Raw genomic sequence first — 27462 nt, 5'->3', positions numbered from 1 at the left:
TGAGTGGTTTTCACTCCGCTTACTTGTGCAATTATGCCCGAGGTATGGTCGCTTGACCTTTGTTGCCCTCAAACCATGGAAAAATGTAATGAGTGGTTTTCACTCCGCTTACATGTATATATAATAAGGCACGAGGCAGGTCGTTTTCAACTTTTGTTACCTTCATGTCATGAAAAATGAAATGATTAGTTTTCATTCCGCTTACATAATTACATTAAATTATGAGCGAGGCGTGGTTGCTTTGACTGATTTTTGCCTGAATACCATAGTATACAAGGAATAATAAAAATGCAAATTTGTGTCAGTTAGGTAACTACTATCCTAAAAATTCTTACGTTAGTAGACAAATTTTTGTTATAAAACTAGCTAATAATATTGCTACCTATTGGTAAATAATGCCCTTTTTACAAGTATGGTTAAACTTGGATATCTGGAAAGATATATTATTATCTTTTTCCTTATTCATTGCTCATTTTACAGAATACTGGCTCAGTTCAGAGGATACGGAGGTATCTAGCAAAGAAACCCCAGCACTCGAAGGTGACCAGACGGCGGAAGCAGATAATCAAAAATTAATTTCGCTACTAGGCGAAATACCTACTACTTCAAGTGACGCGGGTCCCGATTTACATAAGGAAATTGTGGCGCGCTGGACAGCTTATTTAAGGCAAGGAATCAATAAAGAAACTCGGAAAGAACTTGTACAGAAATATTCTCTACCACAAAATTGTTCAGCACTTAGCGCACCTATAATGAACGAAGAAATAAAATCCATTTTACCAGCACAAATTGGGAAAAATGATAAATTTCTTGCTAGTTTGCAGGATCAGCTAGGGGCAGGAATGTCAGCTATAGGTTATATAATGGAGTTAAAACTGAATAGCGGCAACAACGACTTAATATTAACAGATGAATTATTACAAAACTTAAGAGATGCGACGCAACTTTTTTCAAGCGTTCACCATGCTATTTCAATGAAAAGAAAATTCGAAGTTAATCCTTTCATTACAGAGGAAAGCAAATCTGCTGCCCTACAGAGCCCTATTGATGATTACCTTTTTGGATCCGAGTTTTTAAACAAAGTCAAAACATATCAGACGATGAAAAAGGCGAGCGATGAAATTAAAAAAACAACAAAAAAGAAATATACACCGAAGCCGGGAACTTCAAGAGGACAGAATTTAAACTTCAAACGTGCCCATTACAGAACCAGAATGAAAGAGAGGAAGAGGCGACCCGAGTTCGAGGAGGGGCCGGTGCAGGAACGGAAGACGACGACGGGACGAAATCACCCTCGCAGGAGCTACTATCAAGCCTCGAAGTCTTACAAGTAGAGGTAAATGGAAAATTTGCAGGTAGACTAAAACATTTTGTAAAAAGATGGGAAAAAATTACCAACAACCCAAAAGTTTTAGGATGGGTCAAAGGTATTAAAATTCCATTTCTTGCTAAACCTAGACAAAATCAAATTCCTAGATCTGAAATACATCTTTCAGATATGCAGTCTTATTATATGCAAAAAGAAGTACAGAATTTAATAGATAAGGGGGCTATTTCTCAATGCTTTTACAAGAAGGGTCAGTTTCTGTCTCCTTATTTCTTGTTAAAAAAGCAAAATGGAAAACACCGGTTTATATTTAATCTGAAAGAACTGAATTCATTTATTCCAGTTACTCATTTTAAGCTTGAGGATTATCGAACAGCTGTCAAGTTAATATCACCAAATGATTATATGGCAAAATTAGACCTCAAAGATGCTTATTTTCTTTTACCAATTGATGGAAAATATAAAAAATTTTTAAGATTCACTTATCACAACAAATTGTATGAATTCAATTGCTTACCTTTTGGCTTAAATATAGCTCCTTTTGTGTTCACTAAATTATTAAAGCCAGTTGTTCAATATTTAAGACGATTAGGTTGTAGATTAGTGATTTTTCTAGATGACATATTGATTATCGGAAGTAATGTAAGAGAATGTTGTAAATATGTTCAATATGCCCTGAAATTTTTAACATCTCTTGGCTTCGTAATAAATATCGAGAAAAGCATATTAACACCCTCAAATAAAGTTCAGTACTTGGGATATATTTTTAATTCTCGAACAATGTCAATACGTATAACAAATGAAACGAAAGAGTCGTTATTTAAACTCATTTGTGAATTAAGACGGAGGAAAACATGCAAAATAAGTTATTTTGCTTCATTTATTGGGAAGCTGGTTTCAGTTTTACCTGCCATAAATTATGGATGGCTACACACTAAACCATTCGAAATCATAAAGTTAAAACAATTAAAACGTAATAATATGAATTATAAAAAAACAATGACTGTCCCATCATGCTTACAAGGTGAATTAAATTGGTGGTTGAAAAACATTAATCAACCAGGGAAAAGATTTACTCATAGGCCTTTTTCGTTAGAAATATTTTCTGATGCTTCAAAATCAGGCTGGGGAGCATATTGTGATGGTCATGAAGCAAAGGGGTTTTGGCATAATACTGAACGTAACAAGCACATTAATCTTTTAGAACTTCGCGCCGCTTATTACGGGTTAAAGTCCTTTGCAAAATCGATGTCGGACTGCAATATTTTATTAAGAATTGATAATGTCACTGCTATAGCAAGTGTCAATCGAGTGGGCAGTACGAAATATAAACATCTACATAAAATGGCCCAAGCTATTTGGAAATGGTGTGAATCCAGAAATATTTTTATTTTTGCATCTTATATTAACACCAGAGACAACTATAAGGCAGATTCATTGTCGAGGATATCATCAATAGACACTGAATTTGAACTAAATCCAAAAATATTTAATCGCATAATCCAAAATTTTGGTCATCCCAATATTGATCTTTTTGCAACCAAAATCAATTCAAAATGCAAAAGATATATTTCTTGGGGACCAGATCCAGGTTCTGTGTGTGTTGATGCCTTCACAATAAATTGGAATCAATTAAAATTTTACGCATTTCCACCATTTTCAATTATTCATCGGGTTTTAGAAAAAATTAAAAAAAATAACGCCACAGGTATTCTTATAGTACCAAATTGGCCAACACAGCCATGGTTTCCAACATTCCATGAACTATTAATCAAGAAACCTATGGTATTTCCTCCAATGAATAATTTAATTCTTTCCCCCTATAGGGAGAAACATCCCCTTTACAAATCTCTTTCCCTGGTGGCCGGGAAGTTGTCTGGCAATCATTCAAATTAAGAGGGGTTCCCGAGCAGGCCATTCCTAACATGATAGCTTCAATCTCGAACAATACAATGAAGCAATATTCTATTTGTTATAAAAAATGGTGGGATTATTGTTCTAAACATAATTGTAATCTGTATTCGTATAAATTAAAATTAGTTTTAAATTTTTTGTTAGAAGTGTCAAATGCAGGACTTTCTTATTCCACACTAAATACTTATAAATCAGCATTATCTCTTATTCAAGAGTTCAATTCAGGCGACGAAAATATTATAAAACGATTTTTAAAAGGGGTATATAACAAAAATCCGCCTACCCCAAAATATACCACAACATGGGATCCCAATCCGGTTTTGACTTTTTTGGGAAAAATGTATCCCTTGGAAACCCTAACAATAAAAGAATTAAGCCTAAAATTTGTCACACTTCTCGCTCTTACATCGGCGAGCAGAGTACAAACAATCTCAAAAATATCACTAAACAATATCATTCGAAGTAGTGATAAAATTGAAATAAAAATATCGGGAAGAATCAAGTCCTCGGGTCCCAATAAATTACAACCCGTTCTAGTATTTCCTTATTTTAAAGGCAAACCGGAGTTATGCGTCGCTACAACATTAAACTACTATTTAAATATTACCACACCTTATCGTAATGATAATACTACACTAATCATAACTCATAAGAAGCCATTTCACGCGGCTTCATCTCAAACAATAAGTAGATGGATTAAGGAAGTCCTACAGAGGAGTGGGATAGATACAACAAAATTTACTAGTCATAGTGTAAGGCATGCGTCAACTTCAGCAGCCTATAGAGCGGGTTTGAATTTAGACCAAATCCGAAAAACGGCAGGTTGGAGTAAGAACTCATTAGTTTTTACAAAATTTTATAATTTGCCTCTTGAAAATAATGTTGAAGATTTTGCAAATTGCATCATTGGAGAAACTATTACTATATAAAATTGGATTCTCCTTTTTTCTGTTCCATACTCAAATTACGGTGATACTTATTTCACCTTAATATTGTATACACAACATCTAAAATAAAGTGTGTTGTATGTAGATTTATGGATTAAACATATGTATATGTGCATATATTTATATATATTTTGTTAATTATTATTATTGTTAATTATTTACTGTTATGGTATTAAAGAATTATTTCCACTCAAAAAATCGCACCAGTTATTTACTCTAAACATCTACCAATATCATCATGGAAGAACGGAGATGCGAAGAATAATTGTAAGATTCGATCGACTTACCTGTAAGGAAGATCAATCTCAATTATTTGAGCATCGTAGTTCTTCCATGATAGGGCCCTCCCGCCACTAATTTTACCCATAGTGCGATTGGTTCGGTCACAAAATGAACTGACTGGGCTAGTGATAAGGAGTAACGGATTGTTGCGAAACAGAGTTTTTTCTTTCAACGGTTGTGCGTGATTGCCACAAGAAGTGAGACCTACCAATATCATCATGGAAGAACTACGATGCTCAAATAATTGAGATTGATCTTCCTTACAGGTAAGTCGATCGAATCTTACAATTAGAAAATATTTGCTTAATAATTAAAGTTGTTTTATTTTGTACATTTTTTATTTTAGTGGTGATGACTACAAAACCAAAAAACTTGTTTATAGTAAATCCCAGCAAGTTTTATTCGAGTACTAAATTGTTGTTGACTTAACAATTGGTTTCAAAGTCAATGATGGAAATTTTCGGAATAACTGAAGACTTCAAGTAGTATGTAGGTCACCTTCGATAAAATAATCAATTTAATGGAATAATAGAAGTAGTCAATTTAATTTGTTTATTACCTAGTCAATAAAAATTAAAGTAACGTTAAAAGGGTGCTTTTTAACAAATTCGGTGCATATTTTCCCAAGAATGCTCTCTTATCTCTAAACTTCAAAGTACCTAACTACTAAGAGTTTCATACTCTCCAAACATATTAACAAAGTATTAAATTGCTAGAAGCCAGCGTACATAAAATTTATAACACAAGATGAAGTTTTATACTAGCTCTTATTGACTATTAGTCATTCCATGCACATAGACAAAACTTTCTTTCATTTTATACTCGTATACACATATTTTTCACTATACTTTTGAAGTCTATTAGCTTTACCCGTTAGTTATTTTGATAATTGAAATGAAAGCATTTCTTTAAAGTATGAATACCAATAAGCATGATTCAATTGATATTATAAGATGGCAAATATCTTGACTATATCATTTTTTATCTTTTTTCTATACAGGCTGACAGTTATAGTAACAAAAAACTGAAATTAATTATTGAATTATTTTATTTTTATTCTTTATTACATATTTCTTTCTAGCAAAGCAGCCATTTGATATTCGAATATATGTATATAATCATTTTTTGTCAAGTAGGTACGTCAATTTATTAATTTAATTTTCTGAATAGAAACCGCAAAGTTTTTGTTTCTCAGTAATTAAAGTTAAATCTACAGCATCCAATTTTTTTTATTAAAAATTTTTAATCAGTGTTCTGCTTGTTAACAAATAAATGAGATGTATTTTATTTCAATATAAAAACTTTACGCTAATGAGGAAAATTCGAGGGAAAGTCCAACAAAATGAGCTTTACAGTATGTACCTAATTAAAAAAATTTAATGTTTGTATTAGATGTGTTACGCGAAACTTCTTTTAATAAGTTGTGCTACGAAAGAATATATATATTTGCATTTTTTTTGCAATATTCCGTAATTTTATGAATTTTTGTTTGTTTAATTACAACACATTTTTTTAGGTGATATGCAGTTACGCTATGTAATTTAACATTATGAATAAATTATTTCATAACCTTTTATTACAATTATGTGGTTTTTGTACCTAAAGAGGATGAAATACCACTCTAATCTTGAAACTCCCTTCAGTGAAAAATGAGGGACAGCAAAATCTCATTAATTATCATCATTTCTACTTCGCATATATATTCTTTAAAAAATCCGAGATATACGTACAACTCCTGTTCAGAAACTTGAGTCCTGGGGGACTCTGCCTACGTATAAAATTTTCTGGATATTCCGAATTACCTAAAGCGGATTCTCCCAGACATTTATTTTCCTGACGTTAAGCTTCGGTGGGTATCAACCGTCGCGACACCAAACTTTCCGGGATTTGTTAAAACGTCTTGTTGTAACGTAGGGATGTATGATTCCATTTTGGCATAAAAAATACTCGGAACAGTTAAAACTTCCCAAATATTATAATCCGGTTTGAATTGGCGCCCAACAGGCAAATATCGGAAGTCCCAAAATTTACGCAAGATTTGAATTTTACGCCATTTGCGGTACAGTGTAGTCAATGAGATAAAATAAAGACAGCGCCAGCATGACAATCAGGCAATAACAGTTAAAGGTGTTCACTATCGCGACATGATAATCCGGTTTTTTGTGTCTAAATTGCAAGATATGGATGAAGACGACATGTGGTTTCAACAAGACGGTGCCACAAGCCATACAGCTCGAGAAAGAATTCAATTACTGCATGAGTCATTTCCTGGTCGTGTAATTTCCCGTTTTGAGAATTGACCACCTAGGTCATGCGCCTTAAAGGCGTTGGACTTTTTTTGGAGGATGGTAATGAATTGGAAATTCAAATTGAGCGACCTGAGGAGGAAAACGATGACAAACATGAATAATATTAAGCTACATGCTTGCTATCAACAGAAAAAATAACAGGAAAAAATCTCGCTCATATTTAAACTGAGTGTTTTATTTATGAATAAAGTTTATAAATCAAGTATTTATTAGTAAATAATTAAGGTTTGTTAATAATTATAATATTTTTAGAGAATATTTGTCAAGGCCAAATGTGTAGAGAATTTTATTATCTTTCTTAATAACTCCAAATGTCATTTAGAGCAAATGAAACAAGATATTTACAAAAAAACTGGTTTTGTGACCTTTGACCTTGAATATCTTGCCTCGCGTACGCGAGATTCTATGAGACTTAGCTAACTTATAAAATGTAAAAATGAAGATTTATACAAGTTTACCTTTTTTTTCACCTTAGATGATGGTTGCACTCCCATATATTTTATGTCTTCATATTTGATATCTTTATACCTAATATAAATACCTAACTCTTTGTTCTTTTATCATTTTTTTTTTTTTTTCATTTGGAAAATTTCTCTTTACTTTGTTTCATCAGTTTGGAGGATTTTATAGCTTGTTCGTGTTAGATACTTTCTTTTCATAGTTACTCGCAATTTCCTTCGTGTTTTATCTATAATTAAATATCCTTTCCAGATTATTTTCAATATTTAATTCTTTACGGACCCAAATCTGGAGTTATGACTTTATCTGTTAATTCAGCCACAATTTCATCACTATTTATGATGTGACGAGCAATTCAAAATGTCTAATTTTGCACAGGTTTATAAGGAAAACTTGTTGAGGATATCTGAGCTGATAAGTTGACGTGCTTCAGCTGCATTACAATCAGCAAGGCCGTAGGAAAATGCATATTTGCAATTTCTATACAGAAATTATCAGTTCATGAAAATAGTAATAACTAATTACTACACTGCAAAACGTGAAAACGTCAGTGTTTACTTAAGACGTCAAAATAAATACTATTTTTATCTTTCACAATCTTCTTCATGAGTGTAATTAATTAATTTCACGATACATTTGAAGCCGTTACTTATTTTGTAATTTTCAGTTTTAACTGAAGCTTTGGCTTTAAAAATCAGTGGCGTACCATTTTATTCTGAATAAATCTAAGTGGCTTTGGATATATGTTCATAGAAACTTTTTTTCTTAGAATTAGCTGAAAAATTGCCCCTTCTATTGTCGCTACTGGCGAGATGGCCCTGTATATGCAAACCCTTTTAGCATAAGTGAAGGTGCTTTGTTTACGACGAATACGAACTCTTTATCATGGCATGCATAAAATTGCTCGAAGATTTACACACGGACAACCATGATATGGTGCCGGGGTTACAGTCTAATGGAGAAGTATTTGCTCCAACTAATCTACGCCTGATCCGGATGAAACCGGATTTTTTCCAGTTCTTCCAGACGGAGATGGTCGTGAACATAGATTTATCTATTCTTAAATTCGTTTCCCAATTTTCATTTCTTTATATAAACAGAAACTTCGTCCGCTAAAGCTGAAAAAAATGTAAATCCACAAGAAACTGAATTTTTACATTTAATGGGAAATGTTTGCAATCTTATATATTTTAATTCTCAGATTACTTTGTCTCATCAGATTTTCAAAAATGAATTGCTCCGTTGAATTTTTATAGACTTTAAGATCTACTTATATCGACAAAATTTTCTCTTAAGAATGTGAAGCTTTATTTGCATTGCAAATATTAAAGATAGCAATAAAGCAAAATAAAATTAAATGGAAACGATATATTTATAATTTACTCGGCCTTTTATCTTCCAATAAACTCATTTCTCCAAGGACATTTTAATAGAATTAAATTACCTTGAACATACGACCGCCGTTGCCAAGATAACATCAACCAACAATTCCTACTGAAATCAGTCGTCCTTTTTACGTATGCGCTTAGTAAAGATAAAAATAAATCTTGGTATGCATATACAATCTCGGAAATCATTATTTTTTGAGTATAGGTGCAATATAACCTACAAAATACGTGATATCTTAAATGTGTGACGAGGCATGTAGTCAGCAGAGTACGTAGTTGTTTCCCACAATATCATATCAATGACTGAATTTTATTTATATTAAACCAGCACGCAAATAAATAATTACAAAATATGTATGATGACTTGCGGACATATTTAGAACTGCTGTTGACACCTAAGATTGCAACTGTACGGCGTTTATTGGTACTGCGAGCGCAGCATTTTGTCTACGTTCACCGTACATCAATACTATAGTCACCAATTACTATGATTATGTTCCATTGTAATCAAACACTAAACATTAACAATTACTAAAAAATTTTAAATGACGTTGAATGATTGCATTTTTACGTGCATTTCGAAACAGGGAACAGTCTATTAGACTATTATTCAGTGGTATTATGTACTAAAAGAACGGCTAGTCCCAAGGAAATTAGTCGACACCAGTGACAGTGGTGAGTACTATAATTTTTTTTCTGTCATTATTTTGACTTAAGAGCTTCGTTTACGAGATATTGCGACTTTCTGGAATATGCGATATAGTGATTTTTTTAATTTATGAATTTCTTTAGGTGGCGAATTAGGCTTTACAAAAATATTCTTGGCGAATCGATTCGGATATGATTTTCTTTAATGTTTAACAGGCAAATTAATTACTAGTTATTAGTTCCTGTTCGGCAATTGTAAAAATGATTTCCGATTACATATTGCATGGTTTACATCAAGCATGCCATAAATCAAAAGCCTTCATTCAAGCAAGCCTTAAATCGAAGCAAGCTTTAAATCAAAGCAAGCCTTAAATCAAAACAAGCCTTAAACCAAGCCTTATATAAATAGCAAACCCTAAATCAAGCAAGCCTTAAATCAAAGCAAGCTTTATATCAAAAGGAAGCCTTAAATCAAGCACACCTTAAATCAAAAGCCTTAATTCAAGCAAGCCTTAAATCAAAGCAAACCTTAAATCAAAAGCCTTAAATCAAAGCCTTCAATCAAGCCTTAAATCAAAGCAAGCCTTATATCAAGCCTTAAATCAAAAGCAAGTCTTAAATCAAGCCTTAAATCAAAGCCTTAAAACAAGCACGCCTTATATCAAAAGCCTTCATTCAAGCAAGCCTTAGATCAAAACAAGCGTTAAACTAAGCCTTAAATCAAGCCTTAAATCAAAAGCAAACCTTAAATCAAGCACGCCTTAAATCATAAGGCTTAATTCAAGCAAGCCTTAAATCAAACCCTTCAATCAAGCCTTAAATCAAAGCAAGCCTTAAATCAAGCCTTAAATCAAAAGCAACTTGGCAATAAACCATACAAGTGAATCAATGGAGTGCAAAATGTCAATTGAATGTCTTCAAAGACACTGGTGGCCAATAGATGTCACTTGAGAAGCGGTAGGAGCCTTAGGGGGCCTCTGATAGCGGGTCGGCCCCCACAGATCCTAGATGGATAGAGACCAAGGCTAAGGCAGTGCGATGTAAGTGTAACTAGCGGCCACCTGGTACATAGGCAACGGTTATCACAACCCGAAAAACTATGGTAAGTATTTTAAATATCAGCACGGGCCATAAAAGCCTTAAAACTACTATTCGGGTGTCCTTAAAAGTATAAGGTAGTATCCAGTTATTCACATTTACTATTATTCATCAATTGATTACCACAAAGAAAAACGCAAACCTCATAACCAATTAAAACCACTGTTTTACGTACAATAAACTTTTAATTAGTTATATTTTATGCTGAATTAGAAAATAAATCTAGTAGATCTCAGTACAGCCACACTTCCATCTGAATAACTCATAAAAACAGTTAATAAAGGAATCCCCAACAAATTTGTTCTGTTTAGATGGTCAATAAACGGCGACAATGCTTTTTCTACTCACAAACCGTGAAAGATTTCCTCGAACCTCTAAATGACGGCATTCTAACATTTAAAATTTTAATTTCTGCTTGGGTAAATAGGTTAGTAATTTTCATAAGTGAATGTAATGGTACAGTTTACTTGTTCTTAAGAATTTTTCTGAATCCGAGAATGCTTTAAAAAGATTTCATGGAATTTTATGATCAAATATCTCTGCAGGGACTCTATCGATATTTCATTCAAATGTAGAAAGAGAGGTGTGGGTAATAAACTGTAAAATATAAATACAACGAGCTGAAGTGTAGTAAACGAAAAGCATGAAGTTAACCCGTTTTCAAAAAGTTGGTGATATCTACTAAAAACTGATAAAAATTATCCAGAAATTGGTACCTAAAAAAGGCTAGAGAGGTAAGGTCTTTTGGAGTTGAAAAATTTTCCCTCGCCACTATTCCGAGGTAGCTCCTCCCACAAACTGGTTTTCGACGAATTAAGAGGCGGGAGAGTCTATCCCGACCAATGAGAGGCTGGAGAGTTGAAAATCTCGCCCCACTTTTTCAAACGGGCTTTGTATCCACAAAAGAGAGGCCTGAGAGATGAAAATCTCCCCTCTCACTAAATTTTATCCCCACCACTACTTAAAGTACAGTTTAATGCAGTCAGATAATATATGTAAAAACATACATTACTCAGTAAAAGTAGAATTTAAGGCATTGAGATAACATATTTAAAAACATGTTCGTTTAATAACGAATTTTTAGAAAAACCTGTTTTCAAAAAGTTGTTGATACTAAAAACTAATAAAAAGTTATCCAGAAGTTGGTATCTAAAAAAGGCTAGTTAGGGTAGTAAGATATTTTGGAGAGTTGAAAAATTTTCCCTCACCAATTTTTCCCTGGTAGCTCCGCCCACAAACTGGTTTTCGACGAATTAGAGGCGGGAGAGTTCTATCCCAACCAATCCATACTTTTTCAAACGGGCTTTGTATCGACCAATGAAAGGCCGGAGAGTTGAAAATCTTCAATTTCACCAATTATTATCCTCCCACTACTTAACATGTACGTTATTAATAACGAGTTGTTAAAAGTCTTAGAAGAAAATTTTGAATTTTACACAAAGAAGTATAAGGGTAGCCACTTTTTACTGCAGTTACTGGAATACTGATGCATACTACTAAAAAAATTTTGAAAGCTATCATACCACAATTTGATATTGATGTAAAGATAGAATTATCCAGGAAACTTGTTGGAAATGTCGTCATCATCAAGAATGAACATAGCTTAATCAAATGATCCTTCTTTTCAATCTACAGTTCTGTAAAAAAAATATTTTTCCAATTTTATCAATACTTAGGGAATCATTGCACTAATTAAATTGAATACTTCAAGAGACATGTTACACATTTCAGGAGGCTTTCAAATAAGTATAATAATCATATTGTGTTAATTGACAGGGACACTATTAAAATAACTATTCTTAGTCTTCTTTTTACTCTTACATTAATATATATCGTACTTCAAATTTTATTATTTTATTAACAATTTAATGTTCCAATTTAACATGCAGTGAAAAAAATATATATATTTTATTTTGAAAACGATTGACCTTTTTGACTTTGACCAACTCATATACACTTTTTTTAACGAGATTTCAGTATTTATATATGTGAAGAACAAAAAAAACTGCGGTCCTCTATTGACGATTTCAAATGAATCATTTTTGAAATTCCAATGCCAAAAAACACATCTCCTGAAATTTCTAGCTTGATGTAATGGGTTTGGAAATATTAGGTACCAGAATTCTATTGTCTTTTTTCTTAAACTTCACACCTCTCATTAAGCTATGTTCCATTCCCTATAAAACACCCTGTATAATCAGTGGCTTTAGGACGCATTTGTAGAGTCATACATATGGACAGAAATATGAAATTTTTTTTCACGCATAGATAAGACTTTTCAGAAATTTCTTGTACTTATAGTAAAATTTGGTCGTTTCTTCAAGTAATCAAGTATCAATTATGTTGAATCCCTGAATGTTGGCCAGCTGGTAAGTGAAATATCGATTGGAAAGGGATTAATTGCTTCGGCAAACTGTTGGTTTCTCATCACATCAACAGCAAACAGCTTCGTGTATATTAAGAGAGCTTTTAGTGTTAACGCATTAATCAAAGACGCTATGTGGAACGTTAGCAGCGTAGAAGGCAACTAAAAGGAAAACTTCTTCGGAGAAATATTGGAAAAGTTTCAGGCATAATGTCTCATTCTGAACATGAAAGGGAAGACAGTTTAATACAGGGAGTTTTTAGTTTCCTTAACGCGTTTTCTTATTTCGAAGCATATTCATTTCATAATGAGTTCATTTTTATACGTACAACGTATGTTCCAAAGTAAACAGGACTTTTCAAAAATAGGTAACTCATCAAAGATCAGCCAAAATCTTCATTGAAATTCATGGAATTAATATGGAGCATCTCAAAAATATTAATTTTGATTGACGACCAAAAATTGCTCAGAATTCAACATCATCAAGGAAGCCAAAAAGCACAAAAACTTCTTTTACAACATTGTGACTGGTGATGAAATGTGGTGTTCTCCATATGATCCAGAAACCAAGTGTCAAAGTGCCAAATGGAAGGCGCCAGGCGAGTCAAAACCCAAAAAATCTCGTTTAGAGAAGTCAAAAATGAAGACAATGTTGATTTACTTTTACGATTCTGAGGGCATTATCCAAAAAGAGGTCCTTCCGCTGGGCCAAATCGTTAATGCACAATTCTATCGTGTCATTTTAAAGCATAAAATATCTGAGAATTCTAAAAATAGTTGTGGAATATTGCCATTAAGACATTGAAGTGTTATAATTGTTTTTAAGAAAATAGTAAAATGCAGCCAGTGCACGTTTGTAGAAAGTAATTCAGCAAATATTTCCTCCATGCAAAAAATTATTATTTATTAAAAACGATTTTTTTAGAAACCTGATCTTGAAAATGAAGAGGTTTGATGAGTTTGTTTGTTGAGAAGATTTGACCTTCTCTATACGGTTCTCTATACTGGTCATTACACCAGAAACACTCTATATGTTTCTTAAAAAGAAATACCTATTAATAGTTTGTATCTTTTGTTGACTGGATTTTATTACGGTACATCTAATGCTCGGGTTAAAAATTTGTTGTTGTGTTTCTTAACTGTCACTCATGAGCATCCAAAAATTTCTTGTTATGTTGGTATATTCCCGACATCTGGAAGACTGCTAACGTTATTACGCTTCTATGTAATTTTGAGACCTTTGACACAATATTTGTCAAGTATAATAGATGAACAAAGCCAAGTCGACGTTATCTACACGGATTTTTTAAAGGCCTTTGATCGTATAGAAATATAGATTATAAAATATTATTGCACAAATTAGCTAGTTATGGGTTCACTGCTACTGCAGTAGAGTTATTGAAATGGTACTTGTCTAACCGTTTTACCTACAACGGCTATAAATCAGAACTTTACTACGTCAGGTGTTCCTCAAGGGTCCAACCTTGGACCGCTCCTCTTCTCTTTATTTGTTAATGATCTCCACAATTGAATTACCTGCAACAAGTTGTTTCTTTTGATGGGATTTACTTCGACGAGCTAGCTTAAGTTTTGATGAAGAAAGTAGCAACATTTACTATGATGTGTCACGTGAAGATATGACGTGCCATTACCTCTCGATTCCAGCAGTTCTCAATATACCTCCACTTTTTCGTTAAGTAAGGTAGTATATACACATTTATTGCTATACCTACTGTATAACTCTGTTCCTGCGACATAATTTTCGTTTTATCTGCTACGTTCGCGTTTCATAAAACTAGCAATGATCGTGTAAAACAAAAGACTATTAAAGCAATGTTTGCTTGACGGCTGATGATGGATTGCCCATATCATCCAAGTATGATTGGAACGTTACATAATAATTCGCATAATGTGTTTGCCTACACCACAATCTCTTTTTCATTATTCTAATGCAAAATCTAGCGGAGGATCAGTGGATAACACCCAAATTATAAGAGGCGTGATTTGTATCTCGAAAAATATACACCCACATCAGTAAATGCCAAGAAATCACGGTAAGATCAAAATATCGTACGTGAAAATATGTAACTGTCAACCGGGCATAAAAATGCAATTTTTTATGGCATTAGTTCAAGAACTTCAAAGCAAAATTTATTACGTTGATTGTATCGAGAAGTGGGATACTTATTTTTTATATATGTACCTGGGGCGGACCCCCACCCACCGATGTATATTTTTTAGTGGTATAAACACAAATGAAATGTGACTTTAACTGCACGCCCAAACAATAAATAAAAATCAAAAGCCGGAATCTGTGACTGTCGTTTAAATCAACTACCAATCCGCGGCACCGATATTGGTGTAAAAATATCTGCGATACCGGATGACAAAACGTGTAAAAATAACAAGAACCTTACGTCACGTTACCGGAATGGTCGACGGTTTCCTTTTCCTAGAAGATATAAACAAAGAGGATCAGTGGCGCCCCACTTCTCAAGCTAGGATGATGCACTAGTACCGATGAGACTTTAATTAATAATTGCTCCTGGAAATTTCTAAGTACTGCACGTTTGAAGTCATATCCACGTAATGCACACTGTATGGTGTAATCAATATTTCAAACAAAGGCGGGCAATACATTATTCTGCTTTCATTTATTTATTTACCATTTGGGACACAAACAGGCGGAAAATCATTACAGTGTCCACTAAATAAACATATATACATCAAGACAAACAGTACAAAGAGTAGGTTCGCGGGAGTAAGCCCAAAAAAAATCGAAAAAAAAATTCTGAACTTGATCAAGTGAGTTTCTTATGTATTTTGGGCTGAATCCAAAAAATAATATCGAAAAGTTTTACCAAAAATAGCGAAAAATCTTAAAAAATTACGTTGTTTTCTGACCTTGATCCAGGGTGTTTCTATATCCTCCACAGATTGTGCAAAAATGGCAAAAAATCATATTAATATGAGTGAGAAAACTTAGAAAGAGATTTTTCTAAATTGGATCAAATGTTCTTCTCATAAATTTTGTCGAGTCGAATTTGAATCTAATCTGTTGAGCCTCATTACCCAAAAATTTTACAAAAATCGTAAAACATCGCAAAAATATGGAATTGTGAATCCCAAAAAATCTTGAATAAATGTCATGGATATGAATTGCTTCCAAATAAATTCGACTGACTTGCACAAGGCTTCCTTTGATGTTGCTCTTAGACTTTTCTTCTCTTGTAGCGAACTCTTTTCTCTTTGAATGATCTATGCAGCGGGTTTGTCTTTCTCTTTTATCAATTCTGATTCGTTTCTCTCTTTAGTGTCCAACAGAAATCTGCCATCATGTTGATGTCATCTTCCTTGGTATCGATTCTCACTTTTCCTTTTCATATTCAACATGTTCAAGCGCTTACTTCTGAAGATTTTCCACTACGTCGACGTTTTTGCGAATGGTTGCTTCAGGAACATGCAAGAAATCCTCAATTTACAGTGCAAATACTTGTTACAGATGAAGCGTGTTTCAGTCAAAATGGTGTACGAAACGTCCACAACACTCATCACTGGACTGAACAGTTTTTAGTGAATTTGAATTGCCTAGACGCTTAGAGGGTGCTTCATATCTAGATTATTTGCAAAATCGCTTGCCGGAGTTATTGGAAGACGTGCCATTAAATATTCGGCAAAATATTTGGTAGCTGCATGACGGAAACCCCGCTCACTTTTTTCAGAGAGTGCGCGACTTTCTAAACATTACTTTTCCGTTAAATGGCTCCCCCGGTCCCCGGACTTGACCCCTTTAGACTTCTTTTTATGGGGATATGTGAAAAGTGTTGTGTATTCCATGTGTTGTGTGTGGTGTGTGTTGTGAAGTTCATGACATCGACCAACTGCGACATCGTATTGCCAAAGCTTGTAATACGATTCGAGAGGACGTGGCAATGTTGCAAAGCGTGCGAGCGAATTGGATACGTCGCGCTGAAGTTTGTGTGCAAGCAAATGGTGGGTACATCGAACTACTTCTATGGAAATCAGCAGTTCTCAAAAAGAGGCCCCTTGATGTTGAGGTGTTAAATTTTAAAATTATATTTTACTCAACAGATCCGTGTATTTATCTCATTTGACATAACGAACATATGTCAAAAATATTTGACACACATAAGTTCATTAACACCCTGCATATGACTGTAATCAGAAAAAGCAGAAGAAGAGAGTTTCAATACGCCATAAATATAGGTACATGTTCTGTTTAATAGAAAAAAAAATTCTGTTTATATCTTCAAATCGCGATAGTCACTTGTTTCTTTATACTTATATTTTATTGACATCGAAACAAAATTTCTTACAACTTTGGTTAGGACCATTTCTTTCTAGATAGAAAGGTAAAAAAATAAGGGGGATGGAAAGCCATATCACGTGATTGACCCTATGAAACACTCTGTGTATCTAATTTCAGAAATCCGGAACATCTCAGTGAAGTATTGTTTAACAGCCTGACTATAATATAAAAATATACAAGACATTAAAATTTAACGATTTTTAACCGATTTGTTTTGTATACTTTATACCTACTTTCTAAGTCCACCTCTTCGCTGCTTTGTTATGATTCTGAACAAACTAAAAAGTTTACTCAATTAACTGCGCCTGTACGCCACTATAAGGCCTGTCTGTAATTAACGTCTCAATTTGAGTCATTTGCTTAAAACATAATTACAAAACTTTGTCTATTTTATCTTCTATATTTAGACAGCGTTACTCACTGGTCATCAGAAAAATTTACTGCTGCATAAACCGCGTTTACTTTGTAGTTTATTTTTCCTTCATTAAAACAACGCCATATATTTTATTTTATGGTAATATTCTCTCGGCCTGCTTGCAAGAACTTCTACAGTATTTATTTGACTTGGGTAAATGGCATAAAAGAATGTTAAGCTTATTTTTATTCCTACATTGCCAAATTACTTAAATATCTGACGAAGGTCAAAGATTTTCGAGTTAACGTTCTAGTTAGGCATGCGAGTTCGTTATTTTGCCTTAGTTCGCACTAATTATCATTTGCGGATTACAAGTTTACCGCGTGGGAACTCATTTTGTGTTTATGCCTACCTAGCTATATTAAAAATAGATAAATTCCACATAATCAAAATACTCCTAATGTATAATCCTATCCTAGGCGTAAAAAATGGTATTTTCCCACATCACAAAGAGTAAGAACATTCAAGTGATTTGTGGTTAACAAAAAATTGTTTATACAGCTTACCTGTACGGAGATGTGGGAAAAATTGATACAAATATTGACAAATTGAGACATTTATTTAACATGCTACGGCGTAGATGTAAAGTGATGTCAGAAGCATGCATGGCGATTTTTTATTTTGAAAATGCATCTAATACTTATCGCGCAAATAAATGTAATTTTTTCATCTAACTACATTAGTTTTAGATGCATTAAAACTTACATTAGTTTTAGATGCATTAAAACATGGTCATGTTTTATATCTGCAATTTTATAACTGCTAATCAGAAGTACATGGTACAACATTATGTATAGTTTATATTATTAAAAATACTTTTTTCTTTTTACACGTAGAAATTGTTTTGTAAAAAATGACTTTATTACTGTGGTTAATCATTTTTTCCGTAGGACAAATCTGCCGCGTGCACACGTGGTGTGCATCAGCTGTCACTGTTGTCACGTTGTGATGAAACTCCACAATATTCATACTCGCTGTATTTTGAAAACTGTTAATATTACGGCCCTGTACTATACAAGTTTTTTGTTCATTTATGATTACTCTATCCCATGCTGAAGTAATGGCAGTCAAACTTCTTACACCCTGTATTTTTGATACCTATATGTTTTTTAATTGACAAACTTTTCTTATATTTATAATTTTACTAAAAAAAAATAATTTGGAAATTATTGAATCTTACGTTTGAAAAACCTACTTTCCCAAATATCTAGCTAAAAAAATAAGCTAATTTTTTTCAAATATTTTTATCTAACTCAATGTTACAAGTCTCTAGTTTGTGTTCGTGTTAAGTTGTTTCCTTACAATCTTTGTAACACTCGGCATCTTGATTTGCCTGGTACTTTTTTGCAACGCCAAGTAGATTTTTTCGCTTAGTTCCCACTAGCTAGACGACAACCAAATCATCATGTAGAGTATAATGTTAACTGCTTAACTTCATTTGAAACTTCAAATTCTAATTTCTGATAGCTAAGGTTTTTTTCTTGATAGATTTCTTGACTGGTTTCACCTCCCTTGGGTTGCAAGTAAAACTTGTTTGTTTATTATTTTTGTATTTGTATTATTGTTTATTATTTTTGTATTTGTAGTGTTGTTTATTATTTTTGTATTTTATTCACTCTGGTTATAAATAATCTTACTACTTTGACATTTGTTTCATTTTTTCGATCAAGTCACCTGTTTTGTTTTTGATTTAGAAGGACGTTTGCATTTCTGGCAGTTCTTAAATAGGTTTAAGCCAAACAAACTACTATCAAGGTCTTTTCTGGAAGTGTTCTAGAATTCCATATTATATGCAAACTTTTTATCAAAAATTCTAGGTTTATACTAACATTCTCTTTATATCTATAATAATTGTTTCATTATTCTCCTATTTTCAAAGTTTTATACAAATCTTACAACTATCTTTCCAGATTCCTATCTTTTATCCAAAATTTCTTATATTTTATCATCAATAAAATTAGTTTTCTCTTAATTTTTTAGATTTATTGCAAAATACAAATATAATTGTTCCTGAAATGATGTGGGTTTCTTTTATCACGACCCACCTCCCTTTAAAATTAAATACCCAAGCTCATAACCGCACTGGATGTTACATGTACATGTGTACAATGTTACAATGGTACACTATGTTTTATTAATTTGAATCTTAATTTTTTTTTCATCGGCAGCTAAAGGAGATAAGGCGCAATAAAATTCATACCGATATGTTGCTGTACACCATTGTCCAACAAGCATTTCTATATTTACACACTTTATCAGTTACTGGAAGTGGAATAGAAAGTAAAGATATGAACCCAGCAACGCTACAGCGCCGAAGGTTTTATTAAAATAATCAAATCTATTTCTGGCATCAGAAACCACATTTAAAAAAACAAACTCCGTATATTAATATAAACATAGACTGCATGAAATTTAACTGGATTTATTTGTTAACGGCATAAATTCGAGCTTTTATGCATTGTTTTATATTTACGGAATCAAAGAATTTTGTTCTGCATGTTTATAATGTTAATGGTTTTCTAGGAACCGAACGAAGCCACCCGGTGGATTTAATTATGAATTTTGCATCAGGCGTTCGCGAGGCAATCGATAATATTGTGCAATCATTCATCCTAAAGCGAAATATATGTAATGCGAGCCAAGCTATTATTATTGGCAATTAACGGAGATTATGGCCGAGGAGAAGGTTATTTTCACTTTCCGGCCGAGCTGCGCCTTCGGTGATTTTAAGGCGGAAAATATTGTTTACACTTAACGTGCATACGAGAGGATAACCATGCGTTTTTTTGCGATTGTTGTCTGTTGGGATTATAGGTAGAACTAAAACACTTTAATAATTAAAAGATATTGTTTATTCACTTATTCAGATATCACATCTATTCTGTGTCAAATCAGATTGAAAACTAAAAATTCTCTCTTAAGCTTAGTGCTACAATATACCTCTGTATGTTTATAAGCATTTTTAATTTATGGGCAAGAGCCCTTGAACCTTCGGCTGAGAGATATAAACACATTAAAAGTAGGCATTAGTATCTAAAGATGGGAATGTATACGCAACTTGAGTATATTTAAACATTGTCTCTTCACAAATTTAAGAAATACCGACAATTTTTAGGAAATCATGTAAATGTCCCAAATAATAAATTAATATAGTTGCAAAATTCATAATGAACAATATCTGAATTTTGGAATATTAGGAATTATAATACAAGTGAACCGTGATAATACCAGATATGTCCAAAACATTCAAATTTCAATGAAAAACGAACCTCAAATATTTTGGTTTTCTAGTATCGGTCGGTACAAGCTTTTTGCATGGCTTCTACCTTCACAAAACGCTTTCTTTTCATCGGCAAATGCATTTTCCCGAAAAGGTAAAAGGTGCCAAATCAGGCGAATACGGGGAGTAGTTGACAGCTACAATGCGATTTTTAGTAAAAAACTCTTTCACAAGTGTCGATCGATAAGATGGCGCATTATCGTCAACTTCTTTCAAAACGCCAAGATAGAATGGTTCATTAACGGTTTGGCCCGGTGGAACGAACTCTGTGTGGACAATGCCCTTGGATCATAAAAGCAAATCAACATTGTCTTCAATTTTGACTTCTCCAAACGAGATTTTTTGGGTTTTGGTTCGTCTAGCGCCTTCCACTCGGCACTTTTGGCGCTTGGTTTCTGGATCATATAGAAAACACGACGATTCATCAGCAGTCAAAATATTGTAAAGGAAGTTTTTGTCCTTTTTGGCCTTCTTGATGACGTCCTTCCAATATTGAATTCTAAGCAATTTTTGGTCGCCAGTCAACTTGTGCGGAACAAACAGTGCACACACTTTTAGCCCAAATGTTCGTCCAAAATACGATAAATTGATGCTTTTGTTATGTCCAATTTCATTTCCATGAATTTCAATGAAGATTTTGGCTGATCTTTATTGGCTTCACACAGTTTTGATGGAATCTGCGGTGACCATGGATTTCCGTTGGCCAACATGTTGCTCATCTATTTTGCGCATACCACTCATGAACTTTTGCCATGGGATAAACAATCATCACCACAAATTTGATTCATCAATTGAAATGTTTGGGTAAAAATTTTAACAAGTTTAAAATAAAACTTAACTCTTTGAACCATGCTCATTTTTGTACCGACGACACAAACATACTGTCGCAGGCGCAATAACTCAGCTTCTATCCGTCCAAATATCATGAAATTTTGACAGCACGTCAGTGAAGAATCTACCTTTCCGACACATGTCAATGTCAATACATGGCCTCACTGGACATACCTATATTTGAAAAGTCTTATTTACTTTGGAACACACCTTATATTTACCTAGGGAACCTGTATCTCAATAGATTACTGCTATATCAAGATCCTTATGTAACATTAACAATATTAACATTGAATTAGTATCTGAAAATTTAATATTAACTACTGCAAAAAAACTGAAGAATAAAATGACATCTGATCCAGACAACATACCATCTTTTATAGAAAAAGACTGTATTAGAGTTTTGGGTTAAATTTCTATTAAGTTTTATAATTTCTCCCTCATAGTCAAGATATTTCCAACTCTATGGAAAGAAGCCAAAGTAGTTCCGGTGTTTAAAAGTGGCGATAAATCTCAAATAATTACCTAATTATAGATTTATCTCTTTCTTTTCAAATTTGGCTAAATTTCATGAAACCAAAGAGAATATCAACATAGTTTTATAAATAAACGATCCACTGATCTTACCTTACTTGAAAAACTAGAATATTTCGGTTTTAATCCAGAATTAATAGTTTCTCAAATCTTATTTACTTGAAAGGTTGCAGTACGTATCTTGTACTCTATTAAACACCTAGCCACACCTGGTGTTCCTCAAGGGTCTAATCTAGGGCACTTGCTCGTTCTTTTGTTCATTGATGATTTAAGCTACTTCAATATTTAGAAGTATATTTTGAAGTTGAATCATTAAACTGTTCTCCTCAAAATCGCCAATATCTGAGTTCAACAACAGCAGCATTTTGTCTACATTCACCGGATACTAGTAACATATCCACCAATTCTTGATCAGTGTAATTATGAGCCAGTGTAACAAAACACTAACCAAACATAACGTTAACACTTGACTACTACCATTTTACTCACACTAACATCGAAACATAACAAATTTTTGCATGCTCGTGTGTAACGGTTAAGAAACACCTAATTTTAACTAACTTTAACACGTACTAATTTTAACACGATTTTAACTAATTTTAACACGAACAGTAGTTCGAAACGTGATATTTTTGTTGCGCGAAAACAAAAAGTTCACGATACTTATGATAGGAATTGAAAGCGGGGTGTATTCGGAAACAGTGGTCATTTTATTTAAAAAATTATTGGTACCACCACAATACAAAATGTAGAGAAATGTGAGAGCTACTATAGATCTGCAACGGCAAATAGGTATAATTTTGTACTAATAAGTAATATTTATTAATTCCATTTATCAAAAATAAGATTGAAACAGCTGATAACTAGTCAAATTATATTTATACGTATCTTAATTACTTTCGTGTGTGAAAATGATGAAACAAATGTCGTATTTTTTTCCAATTCAGATTTTAAAAAATCGCTGAAAGAGATCAATTAGTAAATAGAAATTGTCACTTTTCTGCAAAATTTTCTATTTTTTTAGCTATGTTTGACAGACCTACAACATTACCGACAACTGTTTTTTTATAGGACGCTCTGGGTTTTATAGTATAAATAGATAGCTCTTCTAAGGACACTGATATAAGGTTATATCTACTTTTTTGTCATAGTTGTCAAAAAATGTAAAAAATTGTCTTTTATGTTGTACTGACGACTATTTCAAACAATCATAGTCCCTTCTGTGCTTTAAAAAACGAACCTACTTTTTATTCATCTTTCTGCTAACTTTAAAGCTTTTTTTTTCTCAAATAAAAACACATCGATAAACACATAAAATTCACAAGAGTACCTTAGGTATAACGCGAATCGTTTTAATTCCAATTCATTCGTTAAACTATTTTGAAAAATTGTTGTCCGTTTAAGCGAAGAACAGAAATTGAAATTTTAATTATGATTCGATGCAGAGATAAAACCCGTAGTCAACAATAGGTATGTGACTTATTTCACCATAAGTATCCAGACCAGAGAATTAGTAGAGCTACAATAAGAAAAGTATTCAAAAAGTTTGAAGTAACCGGAAGTATAAAAGATTTACCTGGATCAGGAAGACGAAGAACGGTAAGCGAAAATGGCCGTCAAAATGTGATGCTCGACGTTACTAAATATCCTCACTCATCCATTAGATCCAGCCAACTTCAACTTGTCGAAGTCCTCAGTTCACAGAACTCTGAAGTCTCAAAAGTGGTATCTTCACAAAGTTAACGTCTTTCAAGAACTAAGTGCAGTTGACACAGACAGAAGATTACAATTTTGCGAGGAAATTAATTTGAAAGAGGACCCAACTTAAAAAATCACATAATTTTTAGTGACGAAGCAACCTTTTGCTTAAATGAAACCGTGAACAGGCAAAACACTAGGTTTTGGAGCCCACAAAATCCGCATTGGATGCAAGAAAACATGCACAACGACCGGAAAAAGTGAATGTTTGGGTTGAAATATTAGAAAATTTCATACTGGGACCTTATTTCATTGAATACAAATTGACAGACGATATTTATTTGTTTTTTTTTGCGTTTTCAGCTGATTCCATCCCTGGAAATAATTTTTCCTAACCCTCATGAGCACGATATGTCTGCTGGTTCCAAAAAGATGGTGCCCCTCCACATTTTCGCCTAGATGTAAGAAATGTAACCCCACTAGTTTTTTTTTTGTGGGATTATTTAAAAAGCAAAGTGCATCTACGTGAATAGATCAGACTTTATCGAAAGATTGAAAAATCGTACCAGAGAAGAAGTTCGAAACATAACACCAAAAAATGTTATTCAAAATATAACTGTTGACTTTGAACACAGAATTGGGAATTATGCAATGGTTAATGGGGGCCACTTTGAACATTTGCTGTAATAAAATAAAAAGTAGTACTAAATTATTGTTTTTTTTTTAAATCCTCCAATTTTTGACAACTATGACAAAAAAATAGATATAATAATATTTCTGAATTCGTATTTATACTATAAAATATATAGCGTCCTATTAAAAAAAATGTCGGTAATGTTATAGGCGAGATAGGTCTGTCAAACATGCCTCAAAAAAAAAAATATATTGCAGGTGACAATTTCTATTTACTAATTCACCTGTTCAGCTATTTTTTTAAATTTCAGCTGGAAAAAAATATGAATTTTGTTCCACCATTTTGAGACACACACATATTAACATAATAATCGATTTTTTTTAAAGGGAGCTGTATTGATTGCCGAGCTTCAGCACCATTTAAAACACTGAAACCCCAAATTCGCTTCTATTTTATACTGCGGGCTAAAACGTTTCAAAATCATGTCTAACAATGTAAAAACCAGCACAGAAAAGTTCCACAATTTTATTGAATCCACAAGAGATAAAGAAATAAAAGCTTCCTTTGATCTGAACTACGTCTCTATATGTATACCACGGAAATTTTTCAGTGGCCTGACAAAGTTACTTTATGTAGTTACTTACTCTATAAATACTGATTGAAATTTTCGTCTATATACCAACAGAATTTTATTAACTGTACCACTTTATATCAATTATAAATTTTCTGTTGCTTGAATGACATTAATATAAATCAATTACAGTCCGTACAATATTTGCTGAGATAGAATTCCAAGAAAGGAACAGAAGAAACATACCTTCGTAACTGCAAAACACAGTAGGTATGCGCTGAAAGCTGCTACAGTGAACGCCACGCCGCCAATGCCTTTCTACGTCGGGTGTCGAATGCGGTTAATTCCAAGAAAGTGACGCAGGGGTCTTCTTAGAATCTCAACAAGTATCGTACGAACTGTATAATATTAAAGTAAAAACACGCTATAGTCTGTTTAGAAATGAAAGAGAGTAATAGAAGCTCATTATGTATGCAAATCGTAAATAAATGTAGTACTGGTGCTTATATTCAATATTTTTATATTATGTACTATCGGTATAGATGAGGTGTACTTTTAAAAAAACTTTGTGTGACCGAGTTGTACTAAATTTGCTAAAATTTAATCCCCGACAATCCGTCTTTGTCTATGCCGCTTCTATTTCTCGGTCCATTTCTCTTATAAGTAAACAATATAAAAACAGCATTTCAAAACATGAGGCTACTTTAAGCATCATAACCGGGTTAAGAGGGTTTTTAGTAATTCAAATAAAATTATTCAATATTATTATCAAAATATTTATTTAAATTTAATGAATAGACTTTTATTCCACACAAAAATATATGTATTTTGAAAATTCAAATTATGGTGAGTAAATGTAGTGTTGTATAAATGTACAATAAAGAAAATAAAAAAGTAGGTATATTAAAATTCATCCTCTGAATATTCTGATGAATTATCTTCGTCTCCTAGATTGATAACGATAGGTTCCACAGTAACGTCAATTAAATTATCGAGTTCCCACATTTTCTCCTCTTCTTTTTGTACATGATGTATACATCTTTGCCAGTTATCTGCAGTTACTCGTTCCAAGGAATTTTTTAACAAAATTTTCACGTCACTTAATTTAAACGTCGTATTATTTCGCGCTACATCTCCTTTTACCTGCGCCCAGACTAATTCGATTGGGTTAAGTTCACAGTGATAAGGTGGTAACCGTAGTACCGTTATTTGGCGATTTGTTGCCATTTCATCGATAACATATTTTTTCTGATCTTTATTAAGATTGACAAGTGTCAAAAGTTCCTTTTTCACCATATTTGTTTCAAAAGAAATGTTTTTTCCGGATAACCATTGAATTATATCGGCTTTCCTCCAAGCAGTCGTAGGCGTCCGCTCGGTCTGCCGTGAATGGTAACTGGCATTATCCATGACAATTACAGACCCCGGAGGAATAAGATCCAACATCTGTGTAAAATACTCTTCGAAAACATCTGCGTTCATGTCTTCGTGATAGTCACCTGTATTTTTAGATTCAAATAAAAGTAAACCGCCATCTACAAAACCACTGGCACTACCTATATGTGTCACTATTAATCTTCGCCCTTTACCTGAAGGTGCCTTGAACCCTGTTGAAAGTCCATCCAAAAATGCTTGTCGAAAACTTTTTACATTTTTATCTTGCCATACTTTTGTTACAGTATATCCCTCGTTGACCCAAGTTTCGTCTAGATAATAAATATTCCTCCCTTCGTCACGGAATTTTCACTGGCTCCTGCCCTATGATGTATCCAGTAAAATATACTAAAGTACACCCATTACCTGTTAGCATTAGTGTTACCCGATAATTACCTGAAACGAAATACTAGCACGCCCATGGCCGGTTCTTATCTCGGGGTTTTATTACTCTCTTTCATTTCCAAACAGAGTATAATAACAGAATATATCTACAAAAAACAGTTTTCCCCACGAAGCAATTTTTATCAATCGTGGAACCTAGTTATAGTATTATTTATTGAGAGTTATAGAATTCACTTAATCCGAAAGGCCACCTAACCCTCGCAACGCACAGAATCTTCGGTCTATATTGAAGGAAACTTTATTCCCCCCGAACAATAGAGAATAAACTCGCTGAAAAACTCGACGATAGGAAAACTCGCATCAGTATAATTCCATGCACAATTCTATTAGCCAAAGAAATCGGGAGATATAAAATCTGCAATATTTCCGCAAAATTTTTAACAAGGATCGATGTGCTGCGAGATATTATGTTGTTCCTGTCACATCCGATTTGGTGCTGAAAAAGCATCGGGAATCATAAGATTGAAACCAGCACTGGAAGGGGATGTCAGTCGAGAAATGGAACCAATCGATTGCGAACACGGGCAGGAAAATATGCTCTTATATATGGAGTAGGTACATAAAATAGAAAAAGATTGACTCAAATCAAATAA

General features: G+C 33.3%; 2 protein-coding genes across 3 annotated transcripts in view; one reads left to right on the top strand and one right to left on the bottom strand.

Annotated features, from left to right (window-relative positions):
- The window catches only part of LOC108904255 (receptor-type guanylate cyclase Gyc76C), a 281683-nt gene that overhangs the window by 151589 nt on the left and 102632 nt on the right, over positions 1 to 27462 (bottom strand). The window lies entirely within an intron of this gene.
- On the top strand, positions 524 to 4147 carry LOC111691886. The gene is made up of 2 exons (XM_023455358.1): positions 524 to 1336; positions 3154 to 4147. The coding sequence occupies exon 1, from the start codon at positions 753 to 755 to the stop codon at positions 1332 to 1334; it is 582 nt and encodes a 193-aa protein (XP_023311126.1). The 5' UTR covers positions 524 to 752; the 3' UTR covers positions 1335 to 1336; positions 3154 to 4147.

This window comes from Anoplophora glabripennis, unplaced genomic scaffold, assembly GCF_000390285.2.
Source record: "Anoplophora glabripennis isolate ALB-LARVAE unplaced genomic scaffold, Agla_2.0 scaffold46, whole genome shotgun sequence".
NCBI lineage: Eukaryota > Metazoa > Arthropoda > Insecta > Coleoptera > Cerambycidae > Anoplophora > Anoplophora glabripennis.
This window is presented reverse-complemented; position numbering and strand designations above follow the sequence as displayed.

Bases quoted from the DNA above. Each gene is read 5' to 3' on its own strand.
- LOC111691886 (XM_023455358.1), top strand. From the start codon at position 753: ATGAACGAAGAAATAAAATCCATTTTACCAGCACAAATTGGGAAAAAT.